The sequence below is a fragment of the Spermophilus citellus genome, assembly GCF_964194105.1.
Source record: "Spermophilus citellus genome assembly, chromosome: 15".
NCBI lineage: Eukaryota > Metazoa > Chordata > Mammalia > Rodentia > Sciuridae > Spermophilus > Spermophilus citellus.
This window is the reverse complement of record NC_138195.1, coordinates 86,471,502-86,498,837: the sequence shown is the minus strand read 5'-3', so window position 1 is coordinate 86,498,837 and position 27,336 is coordinate 86,471,502. Positions and strand designations below refer to the sequence as shown.

The window sequence follows — 27,336 nt, the reverse complement described above, 5'->3', positions numbered from 1 at the left end:
AGGTCATGAGAAAGGAAAGAGGACCTGGAGGGGCCTTGTGAGGAGCCCCAGTGGTCAAGTCAGCCTTGAGGGCACCTTAATGAAATCAGGATGTGGGTGAAGACAATTTTTGTCCCATGAAAGATGGGTCAGGGGTTGTCTGAAGGACGATTACACAGTCATTAAAAATGTCACACAGGGATCCTGTGAGAGGAGACAGTGCTGATGACAGTGTGTGAGTGGAAGGCAAGCCCAGGAGGGGCCCCGGAGAGAACAGTGGAGTGGACACGGCGGAAGACAGCCCACCTCCCCGACTGGACTTGGACAGACTGGGATTAGACCCCAGTCTCACCCCAGTAAAATGTGGAAGTGGCATTTTCACCATTTTTAAGTGTACAATTCACCACAACCTTTTTTTCCAAAAATCTCCACCCACACAGAAGCCCTGTGCTGGTCAGCAACAGTTCCCCACTCCTCCTCCCAGCAGCCCCTGTGAACTGCCCTCTACTCCGTCCCTGTGGATTCGCCGACTCTGTATACCTTGTGTGGTAGATCATACATGAGTGACCTTTCCTCTCAGCGTTCTTCCACTTAGCACAGTCTTGTCCTCACTGTGGCCACTCAGTTCCTTTTTTCAGCCGAATACCATTTCGTGGCATGAGTGCGCTGCATCCTGCTCATCCATCCAGCTGCTGATGGACACTGGGGTCGTGTCTACCTTTTGCTACTGTGAATAACAGCTGCTATGAACTTCTGCAGGCAAAAGTCTCTTTGAGTCCCTGTTTCCAATCCTCCCGGCATCACTCTTTCTAGCTAAAGAAAGTAAAATGCAGACATTGTGTCTACCGCCCAGGACAGCCACGGAGGCGGAATGCACTAGCTGTGTCAATCATGCAGCGCACAGTAGGTGCTAAATAAACGTTGCTCTCTCCCACCTCTTCCATTAAAACCCGCTTTAAAGGAACACGAGTGAGTTAGGATTCTGTGCTCAAGTGTGGACCTCCTGGCACCAGCCACCTTCTCTGCTCTGCTCGGGCATCATTATTTTTCAGCATTTAGACACTTACTGCCCTTCCTTCTATCCAGGCAAGGAACATCCCTGTCTCCTCTTCCAAGCTGTGTGAGTGTGGGGTCCAGTCCTTTCCTGGGCCTCAGTTTCTTCACCCAGCAAATGAAGAATTTGACTTAGCTTGGTGTTTTTCAATCTGGGTTCCACGGAACCCTAACTATTCTCGCAGTCAGAGCCTGAGGCAGGAACAGGCAAGAAGGCGAAAGAGGCTTCTAGCCCCAGCTGGTCAACCACAGCAGGTCCCCTTTATCCATGTGCACACTAGAAAGCTGCAGATAGAATTCTTGGCCCTGGCTAAGCCAGTTTCTCCTTGGAAGACTATCATGAGAACTGAGAACTGTGATATTTCAGTCATGAGTAGTTGCCCCCAAAACACTAGCTCCTTCCTGTCTTGCCCCAGGACACCCAGTGAGCACAAGTGAGCACAAATTCGCTTTTGAATTCATCTCTGCTCCTCTCCAAAGTGGAAGACAGAGAGGCCCACCCCCCACCCCCTCCCCCACCCCCACTGCTTAAGCAAACGCCAGTGTCAGGGCTATAGCACCCTGGATGTGGCCCATTGACCCAGGAGCTGTGCAGGGCCAGGCCTGGTTGACACTTGGATGGGGGGAACCCCAGGAAGTCCCTTCTCAAGTTTTCTTTCCAATCCTCTTCCACGCTCGGGGCTCTTTGCAGGGCTGTGGCAGGAAGCTGGAAAGGCCTGGAGTGTGGCCCAGCTGCCCTCCCCCTGTCCAGCCATCCAGCCAGACCCTCTGCACAGGCCAAGGTGGACTCTGAGCTTACTGGATTTGTTGACAAGAGGATGGAGGTCTGTTCCTGTGTTGGGACACAAGGGACAAGGACTGCAGCAGAAATGAAAGGTCAGGTCCAGGGCCAGTGGCCAGAGCCTAAGCCCCATGGAGAATAGGCCAGGCACTTGCAAAAGAGGCACTTGCCCAAGTGACCCATGTTCCATGCCCTTGCTGGTTCTGGAGACCAGTGGGTGGTTAGATGATTAGGTGGACCCTACACCACCTCCCCCAAAGCCACAGACCCCAGGAAGGACCCTGAAGAAGCCTGAACTAGTCCAGTAATCTTTGTTCCATGCTGTCACCAACCCCAAGCCAGCGTTTCCATAATGCTTCATTACTGGAAGCAGAGAGCTGGACAAGCATTTCCAGGGGCAATGTGTGCCTTAGGAGCTTCAGCGACACTATTAAATAATATTGGCTCAGTCAGGGAAAAGCTTATTCTTTTCAATTCTCCTTCAAGCATCTGATCATCAAGATGAAGTCTCAGCGTGGTGCTACTATCTTATTACCAATCTCTGACATTCCTAATCTTCAAAACCACCAGAACGCAGGCCTATAGCCCAGAGCCTCAGGCAGGCAAAAGGATCTAGCTTGGATTTAATGCCAATTTTTCCAACTATCTTTTTTTTTTTTAAATCTTTTTTTTTTTTGAGAAAGAGAGAGAGAGAGAGAAAGAGAGAGAATTTTTTAATATTTATTTTTTAGTTATCGGTGGACACAACATCCCTGTTTGTATGAGGTGCCGAGGATTGAACCCGGGCGGCTCGCACGCCAGGCGAGCACACCACCACTTGAGCCACATCCCCAGCCCTGAGCCACATCCCCAGCCCCCAGCTATCTTAATGTATCACAAATTAATACTGGTTTTGCAGGTACGTTTCTGAAACAAGATTTCCTTTTAAAACTTGTTTAAGTTGAAACATGAGTTGATTTAAAGAAAAATGTTATGTAGATAATTACAAGCATGGTTGGTAAGTAGGGTAAAAGCCCTGAAGGTGCTATAAGAATGATTGACAGTCAGGAGCCCATACTAGTGCCATTATTTTTATCAACCCGTACTCAGATGAGGAAACTGAGGGTCCAAGGGTACGTAGCTGGAAACTGGAAGGACTTGGATTCGACCTGGTCCTGAGGATAGGAAGTAAGGCTGGCTGTCCCAGAGGCCAAGGTGCTAAGTACCGGCCTGCTTGGGCTTGCTCGTCCAGGGGCTGGAGTATGCAGGGTGGAGGGGCCACGGAGTTGGTGGGTTCAGTGAGCCAGGGTGGGGATGAGGGGAGGCAGAGAAAAGGCAAACTTAGAACAATTACTTCTTTTTTTCTGGAGAGCTTTAAAAGATGGATGTTTTTATTGAGAGACACACAAGCACCAGGAATAAATTTCCTTTGTGCAGAAAAGAGGGCTTGATGGGTAATCTCCCCCGTCACCGAGACAAACTTCCCAGACTTACCCAGTCATCGTACATAAAAACAAGGAGTCAGCCCTATGTCTACGGGGGGACCAAGAAACAATACTTTGCCTGTAGACCTTTGGCCAGCAAAGTTCTCCGGGAGCCGCCTGTGCTGGGCAGTCCCCGCCTTGCACAGAGGAGCGTGTTGGCAGTACACGCCAGGAACCTGTCCCTACCCTCTGCCCGCCCTGGTGCCCAGGAAGAACCCCACAAAGCCTTTCTTTGGAACCATCTACTAGGTTTGAGATGCCTTTGGAATCCACTGCTACTTCCTCGTAAAATCACATCCAAACTGGGAACCATCTTCCAGGCCTTGATCATCAGGGTTTCACTGATGGGGACCTGGCATGGTGGCTCATTGGCCCAATTCAAATGAACCACAGCAAAATGTCCCACAGTGGGCACTGCTGAGGTGGGTCACTCAGGGGCTCTGCCATTCTGGACCAACCCTTCTCTTCCCAACCCTCAGCTGTCTGGTCTGTAAAATGGGCACAATAACACGCACCTTAGGGAGCTGCTGGGAAGGTCCACAAGCAGGTCTGTGAGAAACCAGAGCTGGGCTGGACTCGGGGGGCTCAACGGCTGAAGAGTATTGTCAAGTCAGCGGGATGAGGGGTGGGATGTCTGAAGGACCAGGCCCAGCCCTGACCTTTCTAATGGGCAACAGGGTTTGGTTCTCCAGAGGAAGAATGGTTCATGGGGCAAGAGGATTTGTTTCCTTTGTCCCTAAACAGGCCCTGTCCCCCAAGGAAAAGAGGACTGCATACAAAAATAGATAAAACAAAGCAAAACAAATACTTTAAAAACAACGAACAAAAATGAAGTCAAAGTTAAAAACCGTTATGCTTCAAAGAGCACCATCAAGAAACTGAAACGAGGGCTGGGGTTGTGGCTCAGAGGTAGAGCACTTGCCTAGCATGTGTGAGGCACTGGGTTCAATTCTCAGCACCACATACAAATAAATAAAATCAAGGTCCATCAACAACTAAAAAAAAAAAAAAAAAGAAACTGAGACGACAACCCATAGACTGGGAGAAATATTTGCAAATTGTGTGTTTGAGACCTGCAAGCAGAACATACGAGGAACTCTCGCAACTCAACACTAAAAGGACAAGCAACTCAAGTTTAAAACAGGCTGAGGATTTGAACACAGACATTTTTTAAAGAAGATACACAAATAGTCAATAAGCATGTGGAAAGATATGTGACGTTATTAGTCACTAGGAAAACTCAAATCAAAATCATGTCAAGAGGCTGGGCGTGGTGCTGCTTGCCCGTAATCCCAGCAGCTCAGGAGGCTGAGGCAGGAGGACCACAAGTTGAAAGCCAGCCTCGGCAACTTAACGAGGCCCTAAGTTTTCAGTCTCTAAATAAAAATACAAAAAGGGCTGGGAATGTGGCTCGGTGGTAAAGTGCCCCTGGGTTCAACCCCTGGTTCCAAAAAAAAAAAAAAAAAATCATGTCAAGATATTACTTCATACACAACAAGATGGATAAAGTAAAAAAAAATAACAAGTGATGAGAAGTGAAGAAACTGGAAGCCTCGGGCGCTGCTGCTGGGAATGACAGTGGTCAAAACCACGGCCCAAGGTCTAGCAGTTCCTCCAATGATTACACGTACAGTTACCATTTGACCCAGCAATTGCTCACCTGTCTGTAGCCAAGAGTGGTGAGGACAGGTGTCTGTACATAACTCCCACATGAATGCTCCTGCTAGCATAATTCATAACAGCCTCAAAGCAGAAACTGCCTGTGTCCATGAACTGATGAGAAGATAAATGAAATGTGGAGTGTCCACCAACGCAATATTGCTTGGTCGTAAAAGGGAATGAAATACTAATGCACGCTACAGCACGGATGAACACTCTGTGGCTGAAGAAGCCGACACAGAAGGTCACATATTATATGACACTCTATTTATGTGAAATGTCCAAAATCAGCCTAGTGATGAACAGTGAGTGGTTGTCAGGGCCTGAGAGAAAGGGGATAGGGCAAGAACTGCTAACAGGAATGGACAAAGGAGGGTGGTAAATGTCTAGGATAGGCAGTGGTATCTGGGCGCAGTGGTACACACCTATAATCCCAGAGGCTTGGGGAGCTGAGGCAGAAAGATTGTGATTCAAAGCCAGCCTCAGCAACTTAGCGAGACCCTGTCTCTAAATAAAAATGTAAAACGGATGGGGATGTGTGGCTGAGTGGTTAAATGCCCTGGGTTCAATCACAGTATGAAAAAAAAAAAAAGGTAGGGGTAATGGTTGCATGACCGAATATTTTTAAAACCACAGAATTGTAGATTTTGAAAAGGTGAATTTATGACATATGAATTAGATCTTGATAAAGCTGGTATTTTAAAAAATAAAGTCGGTAGTGCTTAGGTGATATACAATACTGTTTCCATGGTTACTTACTATTACTTATTATTAGAATTAGGAATATTTGCTGGTGCATCCCCAATTAGGGTGACCCTTCCTTCTCTGCCACCACCATCACTTCTAGTCCAGATCCCCAAGAGCCCAGCACGCACATCTGGTTGACTGTGGGATTCTCTGGCCAGTGCCTCTGGGCTGAGGAGCCTGGGAACCAGCCCGTCCACCCAGCACCACACCAACAGTTTTCAGCTTGGGGTTTGAGGGTGAGAAGGCTTTCCTGGTGCATTCACCTGGTTTTCCAGAAGTCTCTGCATTCCCCGGCCTTCCTCTTGACCTTCAGAGGTCAAGGCAGTTAAAAGCTCCTGTGCCTCCTTCATCCCTCCCTTCCTCTTGGGCGGTGGCCATGAGACAACACATTCAAGATGGAGGAGCCACAAAAGTGGTCAGGATCCCTGCATCACCCATGGAGAAGCTCCCGAGAGAGATATGACCCAATCGGATTATGCGTGAGAAAGAAAGAAACCTTTGTTGTTCGAGGCCCCTGAGATTTGGGGTCGGTTTGTTGTGGCAGCTTGCATTAATCATTTGCATGTTAATGAGTCCAGCCTTGTCTTGGCGCCCTCTGTGGCTGGGGCCTCCAGACCCTCCCTGGCCTCTCAGCTCCATAGCTGGGAGTTGCACGTCTGATAATTTCCTCACTCAACAGCCTGATTTTGAAAGCTCAAAGAAGAAAGGGGAAGGCAGAGGACCCCAGCCAGGTGTCTAGGATGCACCAGCAGCGTGTTGCTCTCGCCGGTTGTCCTGTGGCACGACCACCCCGCCCGCTCACAGAAGAGGACCAAGAAGCTCAGTGACCTTCCTGAGGCTGTGCTGCTAAAAGAGGTTGCATCCATCTGCTGCCTCTCAGTCAGATCCTTCGTTTTTCAGCCAGTCCCAAAGCCCACCCCTGCCTCATGTCCTATAATGGCCACCAGAGCAGAGCTGGCCTTGTGTGGGCAACTGCTGCAGGATTTGGGGCAGCGTCCAAGGAGTGGGCTTTGCCTCTGGAGATGGAAGTTTGAGCAAGGCTTTGCAGAGTGCCCTGCCACAGGGAGGGGACTGTGGCTCCAGGCGTGAGCATCTCCTTGGAGCAGGGACTTTCCATCCTGGCTTCTGGCAAATACTCAGTGTCAGTTATTGAGGGACAGGAGCCAGTTCCCCAGAGACATGAGGCAGGAGAGGTGAGTGCCCTGAAGGGAAGCTTCCCAGGGCTTCCCAGTTCTACCTGAACCAACTTGCTCTGGGAAGATGCCCAGCAGGGAACGCAAGCAGATAATCATCTCTGCTAATGGACTGATAACCCGCCTCTGCAGCAATGACCCTATCCTGTGCTCCTTGCCTGGGGTCACCACCCACTCAGAGACTCAAGACAAACCAGGAGGTCATCTGCAGTTCCTTCAGGCCCATACCTGGCTGTCACTTTTCTCTTAACATTCTCGAAGCCCTACCCCCACTGCTCCTCTGGCCCCCTCATGGCTCCTGCAGCAACTCCCAGATGGCCTCTGCTTCCTGTCCTTCTGCCTCCCCTCATACTCCTCCATGTGGCCAGAGGCACTGTCATAAGACACAATGACATTCAAGGCCTTGGTCAACCTCCTGACGTCAACCTCTTCAGCATGGTTTCCTGAGCCCTGCAGCCCCGAGGACCACCCCTACCTTTCGCTCCTACCCCCGTGACCATCCGCACCCTGAACTACTCTGCACCAAGGGCGCTCGGCCTTGTGCTGTGGCTGATCCGCCGTGGCCCCATTCTTCGAGATGGGGGCTGCGGGTGTGTGCAGGATGCACAAAAGTAACCCTGGCTGCACCTGTTTGATGCTAGTAATACCTCCCCGAACAGCAACTCCAATGTCCCGAGACATTACCACACGTCCTCTGGGGCCAAGTCGAGACCACTGCTCTCTGCCTTTGCTTCTGAAAGGTTCTTTCCCTCCTTTTGTACCTGGTTTCCTCTGCTGCCTTCTTTCAAATCCACAACAGCATCTTCATCTCCCAGGGGCCTCTGCTGGCTTGCCCAGGCTGGGGTAGGGGTGGCTTCTCAGGACCCCCCTCCCAGCACAGAGCACTACTCCAGTCACACTGCATTCAACTGATCTGTTTATGTTTGTCCCTTTTCTGTAAGGTGGGCTGCTCAGAACCCCCACCTTGGAACAAGGAACACAAGGAGCATGTGCTCAGAGACCACCAGGTCGGAAGGATGGATTTTGACTGGAGACAGAAGAGCCCTGTGCATTGGAGGGGTCTGGGCAAGGCAGACACAGAAACAGAAGTGACAAAGACCCAGGTCCTTTGTCTTCCTGGACAAAGACCAGGAAGACGTGGATATCAAGAGGAGACTGAGAGCCAGGTGTGGTGGTGCAGGCCTGTACCTCTGTGACTCAGGAGGCTGAGGCAGGAAGATGACATGTTCAAGGCCAGCCTCAGCAACTTGGCAAGACCTTTTCTCAAAAATGAAAAGCACTGGGGACATGGCTCAGCATAAAGCACCCCTGGGATCAATCCCCAGGACCAAAAAAAAAAAAAAAAAAAAAAAACAGTTGGGTGATGTGGGGGGGCTGTAGGAGTGACCACAAGAAAAAGGAAGTAGGAGCCAGAGGAGGTATGGTCACAAAGGCCCCGAGAAGACTTCCGCAGCCCTGGGGTGTCCAGCAGAATGCTGAGGGGGTGGGTGGGGGGTGGGGGGAGTTTTGTGGTCAAATAAGTTTGGGAAATGCTTTGTTAGCATAAGTAGTTTTCCTCAGAGCAGGACTTCTCGAGCTTTCGATGTGCTCGTGAGATGGCGGCCCACACTGTGCTGACCCCAGGGCCTCTGGTCAGTGTCCTACAGCTACATCTGAAAACGCTGCCTGGAGCTGACATGTGAGCTGAATCTTAGGAAGGCCCCCAGGCAAGGATCATCTGGATTTGGGGGACAGTGGCTTTGGGGGTTGACAGGGGTATGAGCCACCAGCTCAGCTCCTCACTGGGTCCCTTGCTCCGGCACCTGGGGCTTCTGCAGCCCTGAGAAGTAAAGTGGGCTCTTGAGCTCCTTGTGGAAGGCTGGGGGCACAGTGCAGAATTTATTGAAGAAAAGCAGTCGACCCAAGAGATGGCCTCCCCAGGCCCCTGGGCTGTAACAGATGGTGTGGTTTAAATTTCAAAAATTGAGGAGTACTTAAGGAAAAATGTTGGCAGGCACAGAGGCACTTGTAAGACCATCTGAGCTGATGGGGCGTCTGGGCCCCATGCCTCCAGGAGTCGAGGCTGCTCTGAGCAGAGGTAGGGAGGGCTGGAGGGCCCAGATCAGGGTCTGCTGGCAGAGGCCTTTGGATGAGGTGGGCCAGGAGGGCGAGAGGGAAGCCCTGGCGCCTGCCCACGTCCTGCCCTTGGACAGGCTGCCAGCGTCTACTCCAGCTGCACAAGGGGAGCACAGTCAGGCAAGGCTGGGTGGAGGGAGCACCCCACCCCACCAGATGGCAGGAAGCTGCACACCCCAGGGGAAAGGCCTGGGGTCCCAGCATCACCCAGAGGTGGGTACAAGTCTGGCTCTGCCACTAGCTGTGACCTGGCAGGTGACAGCTCTGTGGAGCAGCCTCATCCTCAGCAGTAAGAGGAGCGTCTGCAGCGACTGCAGGGACTCGGACAGCAGGTCCTCAGCCCCTGTTAGTCATCACTGTTTCTGGGGACACAGCCTCAAAGAAGGTATGGAAGGAGAGCTGGAACGGCCCAGCAGAGCCGCAGCAAGAAGGCATCTGGCAGAGGGCAGGTGAAGACGCAGCCTAGCAAGTGACTCACCTCTCTGGGGCCTGGCAGCCTTGTGAACGGGACAAGGACACTGGCACCACCAGCAGTACCATCTCGGAGGTGCCTGACCCCTTCATAGTAGCCAGGGAGCTACTATTCTTCTCATCCTTCTGGGGCACTTCCTGCCCTCAGGGTGGCACCTCCTCTGGACTTGGGTCCCTTTTTATAGTGTTCACAGTGTTTTCAGTGGTGACCAAGAGACCAAACATGCACCTCCCTGCAGCCCCATGGATAAGTCACTGGCTGCAATTGTGGGTGAGCAGGACCCCCGCTCAGAATGACTTCTCCTGACCTCCTACACCTGGGACCCTCACAGACTCCAACAGGCCTGTGTGTGGAAGGGGGCAAGGCAACGCTGCCCAGTGGCCCAGCAGAAGGAGCAGGCAGCCACATCTGCCCAGGGCCATGTCTCGGCCGGAGTGAGCTGGGCCTGTTCTGAGTCTGAAGCATTTCACAAACATTAATCCTGTCACATCCAAACTTTGCGAAAGGACTGGGGTGTGCACAGCTCCCAGAGGGAGAAGGGTATGATTATGACAGAGAGACTGACAGCCACTGTGTGCACACGTGTGCGGTGGCCTTCAGTAGGCCAGTGAGCAGCAGGGCCCGACGGGAGCCGCACTGCTGGGCGTGAGCCTGGCTCATGAGGGAAGCGAGACAGCCACTACCTACTGCATTCCCGGGACAGGTCCTGGTCCTGTGGGCTGTGCCAGCCTCGGTCCACCAGGAGCCTGGGTGGCTTCCCAGAGGACCACCCTCTGAGGGGCTGGTGCCCATGACATCAGGGCCCTGAGCAGGAGGAAGCCACTGTGGGCCCTGGGAACGCCCAGAGCTGTTCACAGGCAGGTCTTGTCCCTGGCTGTCACTGCCTCACGAGGCGGGTTTGGCAGGGGCGCGACTTTTTAAGAAGGGAAACTGAGGCCCAGTGAGGGAAAATGAGCAGAACACTAAATGGGCCAAGAACAGACTTCTCCGTCATGCGGGTCGAAGGTGGCAGGTCCCAGAGAACCCAGTTTGCCAGGACCCGAGGGGTGCCTCCACCTGGCTCCTTCAACCATCCAATGGGCACTAAGGTGGGGAGAGGGTGGCCCCTCACCCTCCATCATCTCCAGAACACACTCGGAACTCTCCGCATTCTCCTGTGTGCCCTGTGACCGTCCAGACCTGGGGCTGTGCTTGCCTTCTGGATCCCTCCTGGCCCTCTCTGACCTCTCCGAGCTGCCCCTGGTGAGCCTTTTCTTCCAGGCACTTCCAGTTCAGCCAGGGCTCTTCCCCTCCTGCCCCAAACACACAGTGTAGGCAGCGGGAGGACCCACAGAAGGGACTCACCCAGTGAGCAGGCTTCCTCCCTGACACAGCCTGGCCTGGACCCCCACCTCTTGCTGCTGGGCTGGGGGTGCTCTCTGGTTAAGGACGAGAACCCAGCTCTCTGGAGACAATGGAAGCCCCTGGCCCTGCACTTCATGGTGCCCCCAAGTGGCCTGGCAGGGACCTGGGGCCCGTTTCCTGGAGGGGGCCTCCGGTTCCTCCTGCTGCAGGGTCTGGAGGCCTCTTACCTTTGGGGTGAGGTACTTGGTCATAATTTCCTTCCCTTTCTCTCCCAGCTTTTCATCTGGTGTAACTTCGTATTCTGCCTGAAACAGAAGGAGAAAAAGGTAACAGATTTGCTCGTGAGCTCCTTTAGTTAGAGAATCTTGGAGCCCCGGAGAAGACCCCCGGAGGCCACTGACCAATCTTCTTCTACAGGGCAGGAAACTGAGGTCCAGAGAGCAGGGCAGACCTGGTCGAGCAGCCCAATGTCTAGTCCAAATTTCTCCACACTCTCCCAGGATGCTGGTTGTAAGAGCAGCACTCTCCATGCAGGCTGCCCACCAGAGATGGACAAACACTGGGACCCAGAGCAGCAGGACAGACCCTCTGGTGGCCAGGAGGGCAGCATTTGGAAGCTGGGGTTGAGGAGCACCAATTCAGATGAATCAAAGGCAACCCCTGGACAACAATGGGCCACCCAACTGGAGTCCACAGAAAGGCTGCCCCAGGTCACTCAGACCTCATGAGTCACGTGCCTGGACAGTGTGCTCCACTGTCTCAAGTGCAGAGGGGTCTGGCACCTGTGGCACCTGTATGAGGTTCAAGGCAACCTCACAGTTCAGGGCCCAGGGTCCAACTTCTCCCAGGCCAGCCAGGGACACTCCTGGACAAAGGGAAAGGGAAGGTGGCACTTGGAAGGTCCAGGGGGATCCAGGCCCACTCCCATTCTGAGAGAGCCAAGGGTCCCCAGTCCCCAATGAGAAATGCAAACCCTACAACCATTTGCACCCTAGGACTGTGGATGGTGGTTCCAGAGGAATCCAACCCCTCATTTTACAGGGCTGGGCACGAAGGCTCAGAGAAGCAAAGGACTTGCCCCAGGTCACACAGCCAGCACCAGCAGGGGAGGGGAGGCCCTGCCTGCTGTCCCCTCACTCCTACTGAACCATCCAGTCACAGCCTCTCTCCAGGGCCACACCTCCTCTCCATCAAGATGATTATGAGAGACAGAGGCTTTCCTGATGATTTGATCTGAGTGGTGACTTCTTGGGATGTTTAATGGAGAGAAGGTGGCTCTTCCTCTTGACTCTTTCCTGTATCTTTCTCTATGCTCATGTGCCTGCACACACACACACACACACACACACGGACACACACATGTAGTACTGACAACCAGCATGACTCTTCCTAATTGATGGCAGAGACACTGAGGGGCCAAGAGGCCAAACAACTGGTTCAAACCCAACAGAGCTGCTAAGCAATTCCTTCCTGTCTGAAGGGCCGAGCGTTCTGCAGTTACTGACTGCCCTTCTCTAGGGACAGCAGAGAAGCACCAGTGTCCTGCTGCCCCTGAATGTCCAGCCTCGTGGCCAGGCATGTGGGAACATAGCCAGGTTGCTTTGTAGGCCCAGGCTCCTGGCAAGTGGCCAACCATGGCTTAGGGTACCTCTACCCCACCCAGAACACTGGATTCGCACTGCTCCAAAATGCTTCTGTGGAGGCGGTTCTATTTAACCCAATGGAGGCCTGGGCTCACTGATCAGCCTCAATAACCAGCTGAAAATGTTATTACTCTGGGTACTGAAACCCACGCTAAGAAAACAATAACGTCACTTTCAGGTCAGCCACCTCCCAGTGGAGGCCAGATGGGCTCATGGCTCCGCAGGGAGGCAGCCGGGAACACACGGGGACAGACCTCTCCAGCCCAGGATCAAAAGACCTTTCTTTGAGGAGTCCACGTCGGACTACCACCATCTGAGCATTAGTGTTGGGAAGCAGGAACCGGCAGAAGGCCTCCCCCTGAGGTTTCCACACTGATCAAGTCACCTGGAGCAACAGGCCACATCTTCACAGTGACCCCCAGGGGGTCCGGGGCTCGTGGGGGTCAAGTCCTGAGAGGCCACCTACAGAGAGAAGGCCCCTAGCAGCTGAGCTGGATGGGCTGAGCTCAAGGCAGATCCCACGACATGAGGCTGAGACCAAGTAAGAGCTTGTGATGCCAGAACTTTAGCATCAGATCTGGCTCAGGAAACAGCAGCCAAGGAGGCCTTCAAAGAAAGAGGTAGATCCAACGCGAGGACCGTTGCCAAACCCCATCTGCACCAGAGGCCCTTCCCACCAGAGCAGGAGGCTGGCCTTGTCCCTCCCCAAAGAGGGATGCCCATACTCCTCTTGCTGTCCTGCCCATCTGACTCCCTGCCTCTGCCCAGAGCTCAAAGCCCTCGGAGGGCAACTCTCCTCAGATACACTGCACGTGCCAACCATGGTAGGGCACAGTGGACTTTCGTGGGCTGTGACTCGTGCTGACACATGGACGGATGGCCTTAGGGAGCAGGTGCTGCCCCGATGCAAGGAGAGAAGGGCTCCCCTGAGCTTGGGGCACGCAGGACTACTCATGGGTCTCTGCCTGCCAGAGCGCGGAGTCCGTGGGCAGCGCAGACCACCACCCGGCATTCCACCCACGATCAGCGCTTACTGCATCATCCATCTCAGAGAACACAACAGAAAACAGGTCCTGGTGGTGGGGACTTGCCATGCGGCCAAAGGAGCCACACTGCTTTAAAGAGCAGAAGCTGCCGCGGGATGCTGCTTGGCCCTGACTGGCCTGGTGCCCCTCCTACTCCCCGGAGACCCTCTCCTGCCTCGGCAGGAAGATGAAGTCAGAGATGCCTTGAGGTCTCGCCACCCGGGCTTCTGTAACTGTCGGTGTGGTCAGCTTTTCCAGTGTCTGAGAGGCAGGGGCAGTGACGTGCCTGGTCAGCAGCATGGCTCCCCATGGGTCCACCCACGCTGGCCCCAGTGTGCTGTCTGTGCTGACTGTCACAGCCACTCTGAGCCCCACCCCTTCCTACCCAGAGTGACACTGGGCAGTTTTCTGTCCCTTCCCTGCCTAGCACCGCAGGTCCCAGTATCCCTCTTCTGAGACCCAGCTCCTGCAGGTCTGCCTCTTCTGTGTTGGTCCCTTCTCTTATCCCTGCAGGTGGAGAAGTAGCAGGGCATCAGCTGCCACTGATTTCCTACTCCGAGAGCACTCCATAAACCACCCTTGCCAAACTCTTGCACTCACGTACCCGTGGGCACCTGTTTTCTGCCGGGACCTGACTGGCAGGTTCAAGGTGGGTGGACACTGATCTTGCTTCCTCTCTGCCTCCCAGCTAGAATGCAGAGGCACGGCAGGAAAGGGAGTCCTCCAGAGGCCAAGGGTCTGATGGGTCTGGACAGCCCCAAAGCTGTGCCTACCTAGGCAGCTGTCCTCTGATCTATGGCTTCCGGCTGAGCAGCCCTCTTGGGTTGGGTCAGCGGGAGTCACTGGCCCACCGCAGGGCCACAGATGGGATGGGACCAGAGAAGGAAGGGAAGAGCAGATCCCTGTCCACACCGGGTAGAAACTGAGAATGGCAGAAGTGGCCCCAAGGTGACCCAGGTCTTCCTGACAGTCCCACGGTTCCCAGCTTGTGAACCAGGTCCTGGCTGGAGACAGGCACTGCACCTCTTTGGAGGAGGCGAGAAGCTGTCGGTCCCCAGGCACAGGGGCTGTGCTAGCGCCTCCTGTCTGCCCCATCCTCCTCCTGAGCTCAGTCCTGCCTAGCCTGTTCTGTTCTGTTCCCCAGAGCACTTCCCTGTCCTCGCTCACAACCAAGACTCATCCCGCCACCACGGGGTTTGGGCTTTTCCTGTGACTCTTCTGGGTGTCAGTGAAAAGAGCCCAACCTAACCTGGTTCAGGCAAAACTGTCATCTCTTGGCTCCCCGGACCCAAGGACGAGTTGAAAAACCAAACTAAGGAGAAGGAATGCAGCTGGGCCCAGGGATGTGAGTCCTTCTGGACCCACTAGCTCATTTGTGGGGGTGATGGGGCTTTAAGCTTCCTTAGAGTGGACTGGCTGTCCCCTCATGGTAGTCATGGCAGGAAACATGGTGGTCAGCTGTTGCCAGGAGCCCGTTTAGGTCTTCCCTACCAGAGGACTCCCCTCAAGCCTGTCAGTTCCAGAGAAAGGATCTGTTGGCTCAGTTTGGCTCGGTCTTCTCCAACCCACTGTAGTTTGGGTGATGTCACTTCTAGGGCAGCCACATAATTTGGGACTAGGGGTCTCAGGTCTGAGAGGCCACACAGAAGGCTGGACAAGGCTGAAGACTTCCACTGGATGATCCATTTTCTCAAGATGACCCTGTACCAGGGTCTGGCTTTACTAACAGTTCTGAGAGTCTCTATGTGAATCTGAGGAATTCTCTCCCCTCTGAGCCTCTCCCTTTGGGAGGATCAAAGCAATGATAGAAAAGACAGACAAATACTGGACGTGGCCCCTAAGTAAGAACCAGAGTCCACAGTTCCCCTGGCGCGGCAGGGCAGATCACTTGAAATAATGCTGCAGTTAACCCAGTACATTGAAAGCCAGGTGACAGCTGCTGGTGGCCTGTGATCAATGAATGGCTTGGAAGGACTACTTACCATTTCCTGATGGGAGATTTCATTTATTGTAACCTCATAACTGTAGCCCCATCCTCCCAAATGGCCCTCAGTGACCCTGGCCTCCTGCCACCCATGCTCTGGAGAAGACACTTCAAGACCCACGAGGTCTGATGAGTGTGACCTGGGGGAATGGCTGTGAAAGCTGAAATGACGGGCCATGGACGACGTCACCCCCTAACTGTGCTCTGTTCCCTTGGATCGCTGACTCTGCAGGGAGCCAGCCATGGTGTAAGGACCCCGTGCAATCCCACGGAGAGGGCCACCAGGGGAACAGCAGAGGCCTCCTGCCCACAGCCAGCACCTACTTGCCAGTCCACGTGAGCAAGCCGGAGAGCAGATCCTCCAGTTGCAGTCGAGCCACCTGATGCTACCCTTCAAGAGTCCGCAAGCCAAGAGCACCGGGCTAACCATCCCCAACTTCCCAAACCACCAAAACTGTGGGATAATAAATTGCTGTTGCGTTTTGAGCCGCTGCAATGTGATAACTAACACTCAACAGGTATTCCAACTCATAGCTGTTGTTACTTCATTTAAAATGATTCATCATTTATTTATTTCTCCATTTTTCATTTAACCAGAAAGTTAAGCCCTGAGAGGTCAAGAACCTGCCTGTCCCCGTTCACTGTGCAGCCTCCAATGGGGACAGAGCTTGGCCCAGGGGAGACATCTGATGAGTTGTGCCAAGTGAATCCGGCTCAGTATCCACCAACCCTCCCTCACCTCCTAAGAGAACTGAGAACTTCAGATCACACTCAAGTGTGAGGACAGGAGGGTTTCAAATGAGCCAATATGTGGTCAAGATCCCAGAGAGCAGGTCAGAGAGCAGACCCTCCATCTCGAACACACCCAGGCAAGACCCTCTTGGCCCGTGGGTTCCCATTAGCCCGAGTCCCTCTCCTGCTGATCAGGGGCCAAACCCTCTTTGCCATCCAGAGATTGTTCCCTCTGCTTCTCTGTGGGGGGAAACTGAAGCCCCTTGAGGCCCAGAAGCAGGCTGAATTCCCTGCAGCTTCCAGAAAGACGCCCTAACCGTTCTGCTCCCGGAAAGCCACCTCGACCTCGTGTACAAATGGCCACAGCCTTCTGCTTGACTTGAGAAACGTAGCCAACGAGATGGGGCAGGGGAGAATCCATGCTGGGGGCTACGTCAGAGCCCGAGGATGGGTTGGTCTTAATCAGCTCCACTTGGGGGACATTCAAGAGTGAGGTGGGAATGGTGCAGCTGGCACTGGCTGAGCCAAGGAGCGCTGGGGTGGTACCACAGCACACCAAGGGCACTGCCACCCCCTCCCTCCTCTGAGCTCCAGGCAGGATGGAAGAAAAAACGGATTTCAGACAAGAAGTCACGCCAGCCCTGGAAAACTCAATAAAGTCTTCGTGCGTAAAAGGAGCGTCCAAAGGCCGGTCATTTGACGTCAAGTCAGGCGATGAAATGACCTCGCTATTTCCCAGGGACACAGAGAAAAGTGCAGAAGGGACAATCAGCAGCGACTTGGTTGAGATGTATGCAAAGGGCGCTCGATGCCTTAACGCGGGAACCAGACGCACATTTCCTTTCCAACAAATGGCTCTTGGTACCGGCCCAGTGACGCGGAAGACGACACCGCCAGGATGAAGGGGCATCCTTGGTATTTTATATTTCCCTTCTCCGCCGACTATGAGCGGCTAGCAGAACACGCGGCTGGAAAATTCCAACCTCACCCGCTCTGCCTCATCAACTCTCCAGACAGGTCCCAGAGCTGCAGCTGCCCCAACTTTCCAGATGGGGAGTGGCCCTTGGGCCAGCGTCAGTCCCTGGCCTGCACTGCCTGTCCGTCTCCAGGGTGAGTTCAGCGGCCGGGGCCGGACAGTCCCAGGTTTCTGTTCCCGACGCAGACCTTCCTCGCCAGCTCCAGGCTTGGACACCCCTATGCCCTGAACACCCCCCTGCGAGGGCTCTTCAGCAGGGCACCGAGGAAGCTCGGCAGAGAGGGAAGCTCGGCAGAGAGCGAAGCTCCTGTTCTTGCCCCCAGCGTGGTCTTCCCCCAGCCTGTCCTTACTGCAGTCTGTCCTTACTGCAGCCTGTCCTTAATCCTTCCTTACAGGCACTCGGGTCAGAACAGTGAACTTGTCCTCTCATCCCCAATCCTTCAGGAATACTGGGAATTCTGCCTTCAAAACATGTCCCCAATCCAACCACTTCCATGCTGGCTCGGCCACCATTCACTCTCACCTGCGTTGCTACAACAGCCTCTTGGCAACTGGCCTTGGTCCCACTTCTGCCCCCAAAGCCTGTTTCCGTTGTGGAAAACAGGGATCCTTTAAGCATCCAAGTCAGGTGCACAGCATGCTGCTTTGTTGAAGACCCTCTGTGACTCCTCACGTGACTCAGAGTAAAAGCCACAGTTCAGCAAAGGCCCAAGTCTTAGACAATCCATGCCTTTCCCACTCACCTCCTGTACCCTTGCCCCCGATGCTCCAGCCACGGACACTCTTATCTGCAGGCCTTTTCACAGGCTGTTCCCTGCCTGCAATGCCCTTCCACCCCATGCCAGCTCTTCCGACTCCTTCTCGTCTTCGGCCAAATGTTGCCTACTGAATAATACAACCAGGCCCCGTGCCCACACTCCCACCCCCGTCACCTGCTCTCATCTATCACCTTCCAACATGCTCTATCATTGGCTTATCATGTCCCCTTCCTGGCTAGAACATCAACGACACAAAGGCAGAGAGCTTGGTCCATTTTATTCACCGATTTATCCCAAGGACTGGAACCAGTCTGCAGAATGAATGAATAAGAGGCTAAGAAAGTGGTGAGGAGCCTAGTCCTGGGGCTTTTTGTTCTGCCAAGTGAAGGCCTTGAATGGCCCCATGTTCTATGACCCCCAAAAAAGGAAACTGAGACCAAGAGCTGTCCAGGGTTCGCCAGGCCTCTTGGGCTATGAAGAGGCCAGGTAGCTGTGAGATGGGCCACGCAGGAGCCCTAGATGCAATCTTGGCCAGCAGTCCCCTAGTGTGATGGCCACAAAGACCCCCACAGAGATGAAGGCTGACAGCTCTCAAACAACGCAGACAACCCAGTGTCCTCCTGGCCCCTCCACTGGGGCAGGACTGAGGACAGAGTCAGAGGCTTGCCTTTCCAGATCTTGGTTCTTGTTTGAAGAAACCCAGTCTGGGGAGACCACTGCATCACTGGACAGACCCACTGGGGGCTGAGGTTCACTTTGCAGGAGGGTCCTGGTGGGTCCCACTTAACAATGAGCTACTCCATCACAGACTTAGAAACCCACTGGCCTCAGGGCAGCCAGGTGTGGAGGAAAGGTCTCGGGGCTGGATTCTAGGCCCCTCTGCCCCTTAGTCTGTGACTCTGGGCAAGTCACCAGATCCCACTAGGCTGAAGTCCTAACTTTTGGTCAACCACCTATTGGGTACAGTGTTGTGAACTCAGGGATCCTGGGTCACATCTGAGCCCCAAGAGATTTCTGGCTACTGCCAGAGACAAGCACACAAGCGGAGTGCTCCACAGCTCGGCTCACTGAGTGTGCTCTGAGCAGCACGACCCTGTGTGGACACTGTGTGAGCCCCGGCAACATGATCACACCCCACCACACCTCCACCTGCAGATAGAGACACAAGGCACAGCGGCTGACCCCCACACGCACATCCCGAAAAGGGAAACTGAATCTGATCAAGTTCCTAGATCCAACTAAGCAATTTGCAAGAAATACTGAGAAACTTATTAAATGACTCGGGGTCGGGGGGGGGGGGGAGGGAGCCTCTGAAGGAACAGAAACCCATCACGGTGGGAGGCCGTTACTGGGGAGACTGGAGACAGTCAGGAAAAAGACTGCCAATCACGGCGTGTGGGGCCTACCCCGATGGTCTCCCCCAACAGTTAAAACATGATTTTGTAAGACGCACAAGAAAGTCGGGATTTGACCACTAATGTCTGATGACGTTGGAGATGCATACTGAAAAGCTCACAGGCGAAATAACAGTGTATCTGAGACCTGCTACAACGTGCCACTGAGAGGAGGGTGGAGGTGGGGCGACAAATAATTGGCCCTGAGCGCATCGCTGTGGAAGTGGGGTGAAGGGCGCATTCGGCTGGCATTTACTTTTTATAGCTTGAAATTTTCCATAATAAAAAGTTATAAAAACACTAAGCCCCACCCCCAGAGATCCAAATTCATTAGTCTGGGCTTCGGCTCTGGCGCTGGTACCTTTTAAGACTGCCCAGTGCTCCGACCCTCGGCTGGGGTTCAGGACCGTCGTGGTCACTCATGCCGGACGCTCCAGAGCTGCACTAGGACGGGGCGAGCTGTGGGGGGGAACTGGCCTGGAGGTCAGGAGCCAAGCACAGGGTCCTTGACCGTGGGGAAGAGGGAGGGAGGCGGGTCCCAGACAGCGCCAACAGTTTGGGTGACAGGGGTGCTGCCTCAGGGGTGCCTATAGGATTCTGGTGGAGATGTCCAGTGGGCAGGTTAGCCTGTGGGTCTAGAGAGCCACGTGAAGACCCTGAAGAGACACACAAACTGGGGGCACTCCCAAGACGGAGACGGGGAGCGGACAGCTGCAGCCAGGGACAGCATGAGGGCAGACCTGGGCCCTGCCCCTAGGAGGAGGTGCCAGGTGACCCATTCCTCGCCTCCCACCCCTCTCCTGCCTCAGCCAGAGACCCACAGGGCAAGTGGTTCAGCCAAGGGGCCAGCCTTCTCTGGACAAGGGCTGTGACATTTCCACCCCCTGCCCTTAAAGCTCCTGCAGTCAAGGCATTTGTTAAACAAATAGGTGACGGCAGCTGAAGCCAGACAACATGAGGCTGGCCACCTGAGTCTGGGTGCCCAGCCACAGCGCTCACCCGGGGACCTGGGCTGGAGCCAAGTGGAAGCCCAGAGCCCAGGGGCTCACACTCTGTGGGGAACCTGACCCAAGCCAGTGACCAAAGCCTTCAGCCTCGCCTTTGACAAAGGCTCTCGGTGGGGGAAGGGCCCAGAGTCCCCACACTACCCCAGGGGTGTCGGGGAATGGCCCAGCTTCCCGGTTTCTTAAGCAGTGGAGTTTATTGTTGGGCCTTCTAAACCATGAGTGTGCTCTCTCTCTCTCTCTCTCAGCAAAAAAAATGATCTCTGATCACAGAGAACGCGGGGGCCACCCCAGGAGCAGGGACTTACCACCGAGTCCAGGAACTGAATGTAGCACTCCAGCCCAGGCCTGGTTTCGCAGAACTGCCGGAAAAGCAGCCTCCCGATGGGCTGCCTGTCACACAGGCCGCAGTAATCTCTGTCTGAAGGCAAGAAGGAGAGTGGTGAGACCCGAGAGGCCAGGCAGGCCGCCCCTCACCCCACCTTCATCTCCAGCCCCAGCCCCATGGAGCAAGGTGACCATGAACTCTGTGGACCCAGAGGGACAAAGTCAGGGCGGAGAAAGGTGCCAGTCACCTCAGCCATTCTGTTGGAATGGAAAGAGCAGTGACCGGGCACACGCTTGTCCTTCATGGGTAAACCGCCTGCGGGCAGGGACCCTGTGTAGGAACTCGCAGGTTCTGAGTATCGTAGGCAGAAAAGGGCACTCGACAGTCACATTCTCTCAAGTGGATGCTTTGATCAACAGGGGTGAGCCACTTGCCAAGTGCCCCGCCCCTGCCCCACTGCCCCTGGCCCTTCTCCAGTAGCTTAGTGGCTCAAACTAGTGTTGGACTACTGCCTCAACTCTGCCCTTCAACCACGGGCCCAGGCGCCACGCTCCAAGCACAGATGGTTCACAAATAGCCACTCCAGCGAGCATTTAGCCTTGTCGCCTGCCAGGTTCTCCTGGGGTGGGGGGGAGGGGGGCTGCTGCTGCAAAGGGCAGCAGGGGAGTGTGTGGGCGAGCAGACAAGATCCCAAGTGACAGTTATAAAATGTCACGTTAGATGAGTGTCATTGTCAGCCACAGGAGGGAACCTGGTCACGGTGGCCTGTGACAGGTCTGCAGCCTGCACTTGTTAGCATGAGGCCCTGCAGTACAGCCTGCCTTCCTACCACCTCCCACTGCACTCGATCCCCCAATGGGAGGAAAACAAGCCTTCGCGGCCTTTGGCAGTAAGGAGATTTCCCAGCACAAACACGGAACCAAAGTCAACTGCTCTGGACCAACGTCAGTTTTATTCTCTTAGGGGGAGAGCACAGGACCTCGTGTGTAATTGAGCAAGCTAACCCCCCGCCCCATTTCCAAAAGCAATGGTGAGATTTCCCGTAGCATGTTGTGATTCCTTCCGAGTTCATCTAACACAAGTCTTCCCTCTCCATATGGCGTTGGCCGTCAGTATGGAAACAAGGCTGTCATAAACTTGCACAGTAAACACCATGTGATCCCCACACAAGCTGTCAGCAATGGTTCTGTGCCTCTCCAACAGCACGGGGCATCCCAGGCAGGAAAGCCACGTACCGGAAGCCCAGGAAGGAATAAAAGGATTAGTAATCATCTTTTAAAAAATGTTTTAGTTATAGATGGACATAATATTTTTTTAGTTTGTTTATTTATCTCTATGTGGTGCTGAGGATCAAATCTAGTTCTTCAAATGCGCTAGGCAAGTGTTCTACCACCGAGCCACAACCCTAACCCAGTAGTCAACTTTTCAGAGTTGGTATTTTTCCCCTCTCAGTCTTAAAAATAAATGGGTTTTCCTTCTCCATCTTTCCCCTTCTCCTGATCCTTCTCCCCCACCTCCTCCTCATTCTCCTTCTGTTAATGTACTGAGAACTGAATGCAGCGGTGCTTTACCACTCAGCTGCATCCCCCCGCCCTTGTGTGAGAGTTGCCCAGGCTGTCCTCGAACTTGTGATCCTCCTGCCTCAGCCTCCAGAGTCACTGGCATTACAGGCTGCATCACTGTGTGGCACACAGGCTCGTCTTCCTAGGAAGCACCCACAACAGCACCAAACCCAAGTACAATGTTTGCAGTTGAAGTAGATGCACCCCGGGAGAGACAGTGTTTGGGAATGATCAAGGTGATGGGGGCGGGGCACCAAAAATAAGTTCTTGGTGTGGCAACAGCAAACCTGATGGTCAGATTACTTCTGGAAAGTCAGAAGCATGTGGAGCTCTATAGCACGTCCCTGGGGGAGACCCTTTCTGATCTGCCTTAGCAGGAGCTGGCCATGCTCTGAAATCCAGGCTGCAAGGGGCTGACCACCACCCTGCTCCCGGGTGTGGCTACAGGGCTGCAAAGCACAGGCCCAGAAAAACAGAAGCCATCATCTCCCAATCTCTCTCTCAGGAGGGGAGAACCTGGGGTGCTGTCCACACAGGCACTGAGTGCTGTATACTCACTGTACACACACACACACACACACACACACACACACACCCCACAGGCTCTGCTAGAACATAGAAATCCTGCTGTGGGCCATGGACCTCACTGGTGTTCCCTCTAAGCCAGAAAGAAGCCGTCCTAGAGGAGGGAGCACCAGGTTCTCTGCCTCAAGTATCCACAAATCATTCTTTGTTCTTTTGGGCCCTTAATTCATTCAACTCTCATCCCAGGTCTCTTGCTTATCAATATAGAAGTCTCCTTTAATTTTAAGGTTCTCTTCTTGAACTCGGGGGTAGGGCTTGAACAGTGCAGGGTGCCACCAAGTAGACCTTCCAGAGTGGCTTAAGGAAAATGCAGAGAAAGTGGTAGGTGTCTTGGGGATGGGAGGTGAGGCACGAAGGCAGGCATCAGCAAGCCGTGTTGAGGGAGGGGTCAGCAAATAACTTTCCTTGGCAACAAGACTAACCGCATGCAACAACACAGGGCCGGGCCAGGTCACTTCCTTCTCTGCTTTTCCCAGGTACAGTATGATGCTGGCCACACTGCCAACCAACAGAGGGCGCAAGGAGACCAGGGGCCCTACCCTGGTCGCCTCACCTGGCAATGGGGGGCGGAGGGGGGACTCCCAATCTGTTCTCTCAGTAGGCTGCTGACCTCGGGTGATTGCCAAGGATGGTCTCAGCCCTGCTGTGGATTCTGTGTCATCTAAGAGTCCTCGGTTTCTTCATCTATAACACAGGGGAGTTTGAGTAACAATCTCTAAGCCCCTTCACACCCTGAAGAGGTTCTTGGGTGCTAACTTCATAAGGGCAAATGATTGGAGGGATTTGGGTCAAACTGCCACCAGGAGCTGAGTGACTCTGTATTGACTGGGACTGTCCTGTGCCCCGGGGGTGTCTACGGTATGGCTGGTCTCTACCCACTTGTTATCATAGTAACCCCAGCCGTGAAAACCAAAGATGGCTGCGCATTGCCCAAATTGCCCCTTTAGACCTGCTGCAAAGGTCACCTTTGGAGCTCAGCTTTAACCAGGATCCCAAAGCTCTGCTTCTGTCCAACCCCATGGGGATTCCTGGATCCATGGCAAGGTCTGCAAAAATTCCTGTAAAGTCCTAGTGGTAAACCTGTTAGCCTTTAGAGGCCTTATGGTCTCTGTCACAACTACTGCAATGAAAGCCTCCATGACAAAACGTAAATTGTCTATGGGCATGGCCGTGTTCAATAAAACTTTATTTACAAAAGCAGATGGAGAGCCACATTGGGCTTGCATGCTGATCCCTGCCTCTCCTGGGCCCTTGGACCCCTGGTCCTGATTCAGTCTTTCTCCTTCCTGGGGCCAGGGAACCCCAGCTGCCTTGAAGGAGCAGGGAGGAGCTTCTGAGGGTTGAAGTATCCATGTGGCCTGAGGCTGTGGTCAACCACAAAGGAAACCAGGACTGAAGTCAGAAAGCCCAGGTTCAAGTCAGGTGGAGCCCAGGCCCTTCAAAGTCAAGGGACCTCTGGAAAGAACCCAAATGTCCAACCATTGGCGAATGGAAAAACAAAGGGTGCCATTGATACAATGGAACACCACTCGCTGGTTAGAAAACGTGAATCATGGATACACACAATGCGGATGAATCCCAGAAACAGCACGCCAAGTCAAAGAAGAGACACAAACTGTTAGGTTCCACTCATCAGAAATTCTAGAAAAGGCAAACCTGTAGTGACAGAACTCAGACCCAGTGGCTACAGGGGACAGGATAAGGACGGGCACAAGGGAACAGAGGCATAAAGGAACTTCTTGGGGTGATAAAAATGTTTTGGGGGTGACTGTGGTGGTTATATGGCTGTACATATTTTTCAAAAGTAATTTAACTCTATGGTTAAAGTTGGTGAATTCTACTCTAGGTAAGTAACAGTACTTTGACAGAGTTGTGACCAATGGGAAAGAAAAAAAATGGAAGTCGTGTCCCCTGAATTCTGAGCTGGTTTCCCCCACTACAGGAGAGAATCCAAACTGTGCGCTCTTCTAGAGCAGCACTGCCCCAGGGAGGGCCGTGTCCGCATCACCGGGAGTCACTGGAGAAGCAGGGCTGGGGTCTTTTAGACCTGCTGCACCTGCGTCCACGGGCGGGCCCTGCAGTCCGGTTCAGCACGCCCTGGGGTGCAAAATAGTGCTTTCCCAACTCTACGGGAAAGGACCAAGTTTCTGACGTTTCCAGCTCATCATGAATTGTCACTTCTGTAACTCACTAGGCTCACACCTTCCAGGTGAGCCTGAAATCTGCTGGATGAGACGAGTCTCGTGATCACACCCCTGGGCGCCACAGCCAGTCAGGGGGCTGGAGCGCGCCTACACGGCTCTCTGAGACCAGGAAAGGCAGTGCTGCTCTGGAAACACAGGTTGGTTTTGACTCCTGTTCCTTTGATAGAAGAGTCACTCCTCCTAACGTGTTAATGCTTTGGGTGAAGGCAACCCCAACCTCAGAGAGATACAGGACCCAGGTCTGTCCCTGACCTTTTATTAACACTCTGAGGAAACCCAGGTTTTCTTTCTCTGAGGTCTTAAACTCTTAGGGCCACATATCCTGGAGGGGCTGGTACTTATCTCATGGTCATGTGGGCAGAACCTGCTAGAGAATGAAGAGGAGCAGGGTCCCAGTGATGTCTGAGGCCTGGAAACTGCCATTCCTGAAGTCAGAGATCCACCCTTGGACTTTTCACCTAGATAAGCCAACAGATTTCGTTTTCTCCTGAAGCTAGTTTGATTGGGGTTTCAGTCACTTGGAACCAAAGTGTGAATAATAAGGTCTCTGACCTTAGGAGACCAAAATGACAACCTACAGGCCTTGCACACAGTGAAGGGCTCCACTAGAGGCCCCACGGCCTGCCCCAGCAGCACTCTCAAGGAATTCTTATCCTCTGCCTCCACTGTGAAGCTGGATCCGGGTGGAATTTCTGGAAGGTGTGTGATCACAGCTGATTAGTAGAACATCTCAGAAACACCAAACACCAAGCACTCCCACCCTCCCAGCCTGGAGGTAGCTGAGGCCTCCCCCACCCCACCAGCTGGCACAGGCTGGGTTCTGAATCCCAGCTCTGCTTGGGCTCAGAGGTTCTCAGCTGGGGGCAATGTGCAGCCACCTTTGGTTTTCACGGCTGGGGTTACTATGATAACAAGTGGGTAGAGACCAGCCATACGGTAGACACCCTGGTGCACAGAACAGAATCATTCAGCTCCACGGGCAACCTGCCACCACTGAGTGGGGGAGCCTGGGGCAACCTCCTCCGGCCCAGCTGCCCACCGCCAGCCGGGGCTGGAGGACGTGTGAGGGCGCTACAAGCTCTGACATCAGCGGCCCCTTGGAGAGCTGACTCCTCTCTGCAAGGCTCAAAAATGATGGCTTTTATTTCTCTGAAGATTCAAAAGGATGATGGGATGTAAAAATGAAAAGGGCCTCCCACCAGCACTGAAGGGCAGAGGCCCCCACTGTCCCTGACCACTGGACTCCAGGTTCTGGGGGGGCAGGGCGGGGCTCTGCTGGCCTTCTCTGCCTTGCATCGAGTACACCCCCCCCACCCCCAGCCAAGAAGCCTGCATGTGTCCCAAACAGCACATGCCTGAGGTTAAGATCTCACAACCCAGGCAATTCCTTCAAGACCCAGAGCCCCCAGTAGACTCAGAAACAGGAATGATATTGACAGTGAAGATAAATAAATGCTGTCATTGTTTTCATTCTTTTCCAGTGACACGGAATGGGAACATACTTTCTTAATTAAGAGTTTGTGGTATGTGTCGCTTGGAGGGCAACCAGAGCTTCCCACCAGAAGGGGTAGCATGGCTTCCCTCGGGTGGCCACAAGCCCCCAGCTCAGCCCCACCGCCCACGAGGCTCTCCAGAGCGGGCCTAAGAAGCAGCCCAGGCTGGCCACGTGGGGAGGGTGACCAGGACTGAGACCTGCCTGCAACTGTGCTCACCATCGCCCCAGGCACTCCTTGAACTTGGGCCAATGAAAACCTACGTTCCATTTCAGAAATAAGAGCAGGGACGAAATGCGGCTTCCTGAGGAAATGGAAATGCTAACACCGGAGCCCTTGGAAGTGAAACCACATGTTTATGGTAAAAGGGGAGGGGTTCCAAAGTGACCCCTGCGGCCATCTCTTGACCAACTGGAAGCCTCTTTCGTTTTATTTTATTTCACTTCGTTTCTCTAAAACACCAGGTGACTGTGGGGGGTGTTCCTGAAGGATCCCAAGGCAATGCAGGGGGATGTGAGTAGCCAGGGCCAGCCCACAGCATCCACGCTGCCACATGCCAGGCTGAAACAATACGCAGAAAGGAAGACGTGCAATCAGCCCCTTCTTAAAAATCCCTGCCAGAGCTGGAAAAAACAACTGGGTGTTTGCTCTGAGGAAAAAGCTCTGTGACGTTCGAAAGGCGAGATAGCATCGTGGACATGGGCAATTCCTCACCAGCCGCCTCTTGGAAGGCACAGGAGAGGAAAAGGGAAACATTTGGTATTTGGTTAGCAACAGCTGAGTGGGTTCCGATTACTTTAAGAAAGATGTTTTTATGTGAATAAAAATGACATATGGCACGT

The 27,336-nt window shown here is 53.7% G+C and overlaps 1 protein-coding gene across 2 annotated transcripts in view; it reads right to left on the bottom strand.

Moving 5' to 3' along the window:
* The window catches only part of GRK5 (G protein-coupled receptor kinase 5), a 190,077-nt gene that overhangs the window by 41,819 nt on the left and 120,922 nt on the right, over nucleotides 1-27,336 (bottom strand). For both annotated transcript variants that reach the window (XM_081267997.1, XM_081267996.1), the window contains exons 3-4: nucleotides 20,631-20,743; nucleotides 11,034-11,111 (exon numbers count right to left, since the gene is read on the bottom strand). In XM_081267997.1, coding sequence (XP_081124123.1) covers nucleotides 11,034-11,111; nucleotides 20,631-20,743 — 191 coding nt within the window. The remainder of the gene's footprint in view (nucleotides 1-11,033; nucleotides 11,112-20,630; nucleotides 20,744-27,336) is intronic.